Source organism: Aedes albopictus, chromosome 3 (assembly GCF_035046485.1).
Source record: "Aedes albopictus strain Foshan chromosome 3, AalbF5, whole genome shotgun sequence".
NCBI classification, from domain to species: Eukaryota; Metazoa; Arthropoda; class Insecta; order Diptera; family Culicidae; genus Aedes; species Aedes albopictus.
Window position 1 is genome coordinate 206,309,778 of NC_085138.1, and position 9,066 is coordinate 206,318,843.

General features: G+C 36.3%; 1 protein-coding gene across 2 annotated transcripts in view; it reads right to left on the minus strand.

Annotated features, from left to right (window-relative positions):
- LOC134291221 (uncharacterized) overlaps positions 1-8,724 on the minus strand; it is a 181,152-nt gene extending 172,428 nt beyond the window's left edge. For both annotated transcript variants that reach the window (XM_062858719.1, XM_062858718.1), the window contains exons 1-3: positions 8,470-8,724; positions 7,918-8,018; positions 6,953-7,858 (exon numbers count right to left, since the gene is read on the minus strand). In XM_062858719.1, coding sequence (XP_062714703.1) covers positions 6,953-7,858; positions 7,918-7,938 — 927 coding nt within the window. In that variant the 5' untranslated portion in view covers positions 7,939-8,018; positions 8,470-8,724. The remainder of the gene's footprint in view (positions 1-6,952; positions 7,859-7,917; positions 8,019-8,469) is intronic.
- Positions 8,725-9,066: the final 342 nt, after the last annotated feature.

Below are 9,066 nucleotides of genomic sequence, written 5' to 3' on the forward strand. Positions count from 1 at the left end.
CACTGCGCAAAAAATATTTGCACAGTAGTCTAATCATTCAAAAAAATTGCAATATGTGTTTTTGGGCAATTCTTATGTAACATTTTTAGAAAAATATCCAAAAAATCAAATTTCACCAAATAGTAAATTGTGAATAACTCTAAAACGGATAGAAAAAACGCCATGCTGTCTTCGGCAAAGTTTTTCCTCATAAAATATCCCATGGAAATTGTTTTAAATTAGTATTAGATTCAGATACTTTTTATGATGGGTAAAATGCATAGTATATCAAAAAATGACAAATTTCAGTAAATTCAAAAATTCAGTATCAAAAAGTTACCTGCAAAACATGTCGTTAACTATTTTTCTCAAAAAGTTTGGATCCATACCAATCTGTAAAAAATATAAAAATAGTGGGTATTGCCAATTTTTGTACGGTAAAAAATATTTGTATGAAATTTATTACGAAAAATGGCCGTTTTTCAAAAATCTCGCCGGGGCGACCTCTAAACGTCATTTCTGAAAGTTGCCGTCATACAAAAGTTTGTTTCTAACACCCTTAGTTATCATTTGCAGGGTGAGCCCCCAAGCTTTTTGACCATGTGCAATTTTTGGGACAACCTATTTAATATACTTTATTAACATTTATTATATTCACAAAATATTTGTTAAATCTACCTATTGTAAAAAAACAAAACTGCCAAGAATACAAGTGTTCCCCTATATCAGTTATTTCAATCTAAACATATTGCCAAATATTTTGAAATTTGAACTACAGGGTGATTATTTATTACCCGTAACAACTGCACCATTCGTACTTTGTAAGGAAATAACGAGAGTTCCACAGTACTCAAAATGTTCTCACACTTTAGGTCGTTTGGCATAATTCTGAATTGAAGACAAATAAGTTGGAGTTTTCTCGCGTGAAAAAGGATTCATTGTAGCTCCGCATCAAAATGACGAATCTCGTGATGTTTGATACAGTTTTGAAAATAACACAGATATTTATCATACTTGAACATGATAAATGTCATTTCACTTATTGTTATGCCAAACGGCCATTTTGCCAAACGACTATTATGCCAGATTTCTCCATTTTGCCATTATGCCAAAAGACTATGACTATGCCAAACCCGATAGAATTAATGTAGTAAAATATTTTTTCCAATCGGATGCCTTATTTTTCAATGCCATCATTTTTCCCCGAGTAACGAGAGAAAGAGCTGAGAAGTCGAATGCGACTCAATTCGTTGCTCGATGTCATTTAATTGGAGTCCTCTGGGATGTCGTGAACATCTCCCACATTTGTTTTACTGCAGTGCATAATATAATCAGAAGGAAAAGATGAAATATAATCATACAAAAATATTACGTGCAGTTGTCCATTGACTTAAAATTCACTTTTCTTTGTCACTTCAATGTACATCATCCATAATCTTTTAATTGAATCATGGTATAGTTATGCTGCATATCTATGAGGATATCATATCCGATTTCCATACAACTTTTCTTCGTGTAACCTCCAAGTTAGAAATGACTGTTGATGAAATGTTTATGTTACAATCGATAATAGGGTAACGGATGAATTTTGGACCCCTAGAGGTCATTAGTTTGAATTTTAGTTAAAATCGAACAGATTCAGAGGGTATTTACACATAATGATGATGTTAGTATGTTCGTAAAAGCCTCCACTGTCCGGTAAAAATACCCAAAAGGTCATTTCTGGCTGAATATTTGATGAAAGTAACTGATTTTTGAATCATCAGTTTTCACTGTTTTGGACACCCCAATATATCTTGGACCCTCTTCAGTATATATTTTGGACACCCGGTGTTTAAACTCGTTTGAAACTATTTTGGAAGAATTTGTCGCTTGAATATGCTGTATCACATCCTAATTACTTGATTGACAAAGGCTGATTAGACGAACTTTGGGAATTTAATGCGCTAGAATTATAAACGTTTTGTTTACATCTGCAAGTTTCCTCAGCACCGCAATTTCTTTTTGTAAACATGATGCGACATTTGCACGGATGACGAGATTGGCAAAAATTAATTTCAAGGCAAATAAGGAAATTTCCGTCATCTCATCATTAAACCTGTGTAAGTTGTGATAATACGACCCAAGGGGTCCAAATTATATTGGTTACCCTACTACGCCATTAATCCTTTATAAGGCCGTGAAAACTAGAAGAGTTGTCAACGCATACTATTATGGAAATTATTATATATATGATTACATGTACAAAACAATTTTCGTTTGAAAGAAACTCTAAAAATCTTGGTGGCAATATTCTTGCCACTGCCCGTTTAGGGTACTTTTCTTCTTTTGACTTCATCAAAAAGCTGAAAAAGAGATTTTAGGGTGGATTAGGGCTTACCCCATAATATAAACTGTGTAGTTCAGCTCATGTCAACCCATAATTTAAATATTTACTAAATCGACAGTTTTACAATAAGTTTGAGCTAAATTTCTTCACGCGGTCATATTTAGCCATTTTTGAGCTCCCAAATTGTTGTTTAAGCTTTGTTTAGTACCAAAAAAAAATACCGGGCGTTGTTAGTAATCTCAATTTTGCGTAAACCGAAAGTTCGAAATAAATTGTTATAAAACAAAAAAATAAATAAAAACAGTATGTGGCAATATAGTTGCCACTGCCTTATAAGGGGTAATAGGGGTATTATTCTGATAATATCGTATCAAACAAAACAAGTTTTCAATCACGAGATTCTCCTGAATTTAAGGACAAGGTGTTTGGAGTACATTGCTCAAAAATTCTAGAGCACCGTTTTTTAGAATCGTTGAACGGATTTGGATTAAAATGCATCACGCTGTTAACAACCACTGAACAATTAGCGTGATGCATTTTCTTCCAAATCCGTTCAACGGTTCTAAAAAACGGTGCTCTAGAAGTTTTGAGCTATGTACTCGAAATACCTTGTCCTTAAAATAAAATCTCATTTAATTTTTTACTTATTCATGTAAATTAATGCCTAATAAAATATCAAAATGAATACTAAATTTGTTAATAATTTTTAGTTATTACCCTATAGATTTGAAAATTCCCTGAGAACTACGTATGATATCAAGTCGCAAAATGTGGATAACAAAATGAGATATCAATTTGTTATCAATGAGAACTCATTCTGTTTTCAATTAGATATTTCAGTACATTATTTTGTTATCATTTTTGTTATGTTAACACTTAAGTCATACAAAATGAAAACTCACTTTGTTATCAAAATTCGTGATATCTAAATAACTCAATTTGTTTTCAATTAGTTCTCATTCCCTGCTCGGGTAGGCTATCTGGAGACCCAACAGCAGGCTCAAACAGCATCAAATTAAGCCAGGAATCATAATACCCACGCTTTTTGCACCATTTCATTGCAGAAACGGAGAATTGACCTTCTCACCATACAAAAATTCAGCTCATTACTACAAATCTAGTACTATACCGAACGTGCCCCATAGGGTAACCAATATAATTTGGACCCCCATATATTTTGGACCCCCTCTGGGTCATATCATCATATATTCATGGCTTTTATGAATAGACACCGAAAATTTTTAGAATCATTCGCTAAATAAGATTGTTCTGCACGAGCAGCAATCATTTCCTCATTGGAAATATCATTATTTGCCTTGAAATTGTTTTTTGTTAATCTCGTCATCCACTCACACTCGCACGTCGCGGCTTGCTTACGAAAAGAGAAAGTGGTGCTGGGAAAACTAGCAGATGTAAACAAAAACTTTTATCATTCTAGCGCATTAAAATCGCTAAGTTCGTCTAATCATCCTTTGTCAATCAATTAATTTGGATGTGATCCAGCATATCCAAGTGGCAGATTCTTCGAAAATAGTTTCAAATGGGTTTAAACACCGGGTGTCCAAAATATATACTTAAGAGGGTCCAAAATAAATTGGGATGTTCAAAATAGTGAAAACTGATGCTTCTAAAATCAATTATTTTCATCAAATTGTCAGTCAGAAATGACCTTGTGGGTATTTTCGACGGACAGTGGAGGCTTTTACGGTCATACCAACATCATCATTGTTCGTAACAACCTCTGAATATGTTTGATTTTAGCTTAAGTTCAAAATAATGTCCTCTAGGGGTTCAAAATTCGACCGTTACCCTAATTGTTAAATTTAACGTAACGCAAGAGTGGGTAGGGGAGGTCTCTGCGTTACTTGAATTCGAAAGTACACAGGACAGGGGACGCTAGGATAAGTTGATTAACAGCCTTACAATTTAGGTTATGTGAACAATCAAATTCATTACTAGTAGAAAATTATGGACTGATTAGGTAAAGATTAAACTGTTGATTTTTTCTTATTTTTAAAGGTTTTGTAGGGATAAATATATAAAAGTTGACAAATAATCCTTTTTATTTTTGATACAAAGATCAGCTGACTGAACTTTTTTGTTTTTATATCCTAGACGGTAATATAACACTGACCAAAAAAAAAACATCAGAAATTTAGTTACATGTTTCTTTAGGACTTAGGACGGTTGACAATCTAATGGGGTAACGGTGGATATAAGAATACTTCGGACTGAGATGATCACAGATATGCAGAAGACGACTAGCGGAATTAATAACACAATTTGACACAGACTATATTTTGACTGATTTACAACATCGAATGGAAGCTCAAAAAGTGTTATCTAACACTAATATGAGAGTTATTTGGGGATGATGCTGGTGCTGTCAATGACCAACATCGGTTATTGACACTATTGGTAATCAGCTTGAAATAATTTTCAGAATGCATTATAAAGTAACTATTTCCCCTCTCGCTGGAAGCACGCCGTTGTGATTGCCATCCCCAAGCCTAATAAAGATGCGACGCTCCCATCCAACTATCGGCCGATTAGTCTTCTTTCCTGTCTAAGTAAGCTACTGGAAAGGTTCATCCTATATCGCATCGAAGCGCACCTGAGCACTGCCAGTATTATCCCGAACCAGCAATTCGGTTTCAAGAAGGGACATTCTACTTGTCATCGATTGGTAAGACTAGTAAAACAAGTTCGTTCGAATTTCACTCAAGGCAAATCGTCTGGAATGATCCTCCTTGACGTGGAAAAGGCGTACGACTCTGTATGGCAGGAAGCCATTCTCCACAAAATGGTGCAGGGCAATTTTCCCATGTCTACTATGAAAATTGTACGTTCTTTTCTCAAGGAACGTTCGTTCCACGTAGCTGTGGATGAAGAAGTCTCGGACCGTAAACAGATCCCCTTCGGGGTGCCTCAAGGAGCAGTACTCAGCCCGATCCTGTACAACATATTCACAGCGGACTTGGTGATGATCGACAACGTCCAGTACTACCTGTTTGCTGATGACACCGGCTTTGTTGTATCCCATCGAGACCCAACAGTTGTCGTGGACAAATTGCAACAAGCTCAACAGGCCCTTGAATCGTACCAGCAGCAGTGGAAAATTAGGATTAACCCCAACAAAATCCAGGCCATCTTCTTCACCAGGAAGCGCAGTCCAAGAAACCTACCTCAACGTGAAATTAGAGCTAACGGACAGTCAATTGCCTGGTCCGAAGCTGAGCAATACCTTGGTGCTACGCTTGACCAAAACATGAACTTTTCTCAGCATATCTCGAACAGTCTGAAAAAGTGCGACAAACTCACAAAAACATTGTATCCCATGGTCAATCGTCGATCGGCGCTCGATATACGAACGAAGCTGCTCTTGTATAAAACAGTTTTCCGACCTAAACTAACATACGCCTTCCAAGCGTGGCACACTTGCGCTCAAACCCATCGCATGAAAATTCAACGAAAACAGAATCGATTTCTTAAAATGATAATGAGCCTGGAATTCTTGCACCCCACTGACGATCTACACCAACAAGCTGAAATCGAATTGATCGAAGATTGGTTTCATCTGCTTCTCCCCAAATTCATCCTCGGATGCAGAACCTCGCATAACCCTTTGCTTTTAGACTGTCCCCTCCTATCGCAATTACGAAGGTTTTTTTTCAATTTTTTCCTTTCTTCAAGAATAATTAAAAATAAGCGACTTTAATTTCTAAAACCCAAAATGTAGCTCAAATCGCTGCTGTCAGGGCAATCCATCTCAGTGCGTAACTAAAGGCAACAATATGTAATAGGATAAGAATTGAAATAAACTAAATTGAATTGAATTGAAATTATAAAGTAACGTAGGATATTATTTGATACTTGTTTGCAGAAGCTGGCAGAAAAACTAGTTGCCCATATCGGCTAAAAACGCTAGCTCTGGTAAGCTGTCTCCGAATAATTTTCAGAAATATCAAATCTTTTAAAATTAGCTATGACATATTTTTTTGCTCTTCTTTGTAATATTTCTCAGGAATAGTACTTTGAAGGCGTTAACATAGACATACTCTTTTATCTCTGAATGTTGTCCAGTGACCACGGAGATTTTCGATTATTGAAATATTGTCCAATTATCAATTCATCTTTGTAGCTTCCATTCGGTCAAAACACTAGTTTCGATGGGGATGGGAATAGATAAAACACAGTATTTTAAAAAAAACTACTACGACCCAATACTACTACACACTTTGCTCAAGTTGACGACATCGTCTAGTCCATCGTGAGTATTGGTCCTAGTAAGGGGAAAGTTGGGAGAGGATCCAGGCTTTGCTATTAGCTGTCCTGCAGCTCCACCTGGTCACTCAACAAAAAATTAATTTATTTTATTGCAAGTCTATCTCATAACTCACTCCTAGCAAGCGGAATGAGGGCCGACAATATTTTTTTTTGTAAAAACAATGATTTTCAAGTTGTCTAATAGGTATCCATTAAAATCGTAATTTTTTTATTTTCCAAATAAGGCTTATACAAAACTAATTTTGACTTTTGTCTCCCTCTCACCTTCAAAAAATTTTGAATTTTTAGTGACAGATAAAAATATTTATCAAAATACCGGTTCAGCCCACATAACGAACTCCAGTCCATTGTTCTTACCTTAAGTTTTGGCCATTTGAAAGGAATTGATTCGTCAGTCTCGTAGTCGTCAATTTTGGCTTTCAAAAATTCCAAGGAGCTCAGATTGCGTGAAATGTCGGCTAAAATACGCAGGGAAATTGGCATGGTTATAATCAGCTCCCGCAGGTTCGTTTGAGTCGCTATTGTTTCCCGATACGTGAGGAAATGCATTGCAGCGCTGGGATTCCTATGCAACTTCAGGGACTCGAGAGCTAAACCAGCAGATCCAAGTATCCTTCGAATGGTGCGTGTTTCATTATACACGCATGCCAACTGCTTTAACCTGCTTGCATAATTTTCGATCAATTCGACTTTAGGTTCTATGCAGGAATAGTTCATTTGCAAAATAATGTTCGCCGAATTACTTCTAATCAAAAAGTTAGCTAACGAAGAGTCATCTTCAGTTTCAACGTCGCAAATTTCTACTTTTTGAATGTTTTCGACAATTGCCATAAACTCAGGCACAGGCATGGAATCGTGAAATATACTACAATTATCAATGCGTATAGTTTGTACATGTTTCAATAGCTGAACAATCATAAGCAGTTTTCCGTACGTTAGTCGACAATCCTGCAGGATCAAATTTACGATATTTATCCCAATATTTGCAATCATGACGGAAAACTGAATTTCGGTGCTTCGTTCGATGATGGCAAAATCAATATCGGCTAATTTCAGATCGCGGTACGTTCGCGTGCTTTTTGCTAGCTTTCGAACTGCATAGTTTAAACAGTTTTGATCCTGTCCTTCGCGATTCTTATTTGTAATCGTCAGCAAAGTATTATATATAACACGTGTTTCGAAGATGTCCTTCCAACGGCTGCATACTTCTGTGGCTCGCAGATGTTCGTCATAAGCCAGAAATGAAAATATGTTTTCTATCATCTGAAAAATAAATGAAACATCTTAATTCCTTGCAATTGATATTGTGCTATTTCAATTACTTCACACGGGAGGTATTCCATTTTATAATGTATTATTTACTAGGCAGCGTCAATTTACAACTTCAGCAACAACTAAATAAAGAATGGAAATGATCGACTTTATCACACCACAAAGTATCTAAATACCAAGGTAAGAGATTCCCGCTAATATTCACGGATTAGTGAGAAAAAGAAAAAAGTAAAAAATAGTTATGAAGTTTGCACTGATTTGTATGGGCGCATCACTATTTAGCAAACTTTCTTAAGAAATTAAGCACTCTCATCATAGAAGCAATTATTTAATTGCATCTTACTGGATTAAAAGTAACTTCCATGCAATAAAACAGGAAATATCGCCATTTGAAAATCGGTAACAATTTTTTTTTTAATTGGTTCTAAACATATTTTTTCAGCATTTAGAAACATCCAAACTACTAAAACTTTACAAACTTTGCTGAAATAATGACATTTTAGTGTAAAAACACCAACTTTTCATAACTAACGCAGATGTGTTGGTGAGTCTCATTTTTGACATTTGCGGGAATCTCTTACCTTGGGTATTTAGATACGTTGATCACACCAGTCAGTCTGTCAACAAAACAACTTTTCTGTTTTTGCCGTTTTTGCATTTTAGTGCACGGTGTGCCTCTAATGAGGTGTGGTTTCTGCTTTTAGTAGTGTTGCGTGTACGTACACGCTGCATTACACGAACACCACTTGAGTTACTGGTTGAAAATAGTAAACAAAGATCAGCTGTTTCCAGCAAAATCAAATGGGCATATTTTCAACCAGTAGATTTGCATTAGTGTTCGTGACACCGTGCTGCGAACAGGGGAGTAAGCTGGCTGTCAACTGGGAACAAAAGCCATTTTACGAGACGTTTCAGAACAGCTGATCGCAGCCAATGAGAGTCTAATAAAGGTGGGGAAGAGACGCTTCGTGTGCGTGAGATCCGTGTCTGGTGCAAAACATGCCACTACTACAAGCAAAGCGAGCTCCCATAAGAACGAGTGTCAAATAGTGACGTCACTATTTGTGTTTACATTTTTACTCACTTACTAATACATAGCCATCTCTTCTTCTTCCCCACCTGTAATATACTCTCATTGGATCGCAGCAGCGGCGTCAACTGACAGAATTCCACGCACGTTTGTTTTGCTGGAATATCGC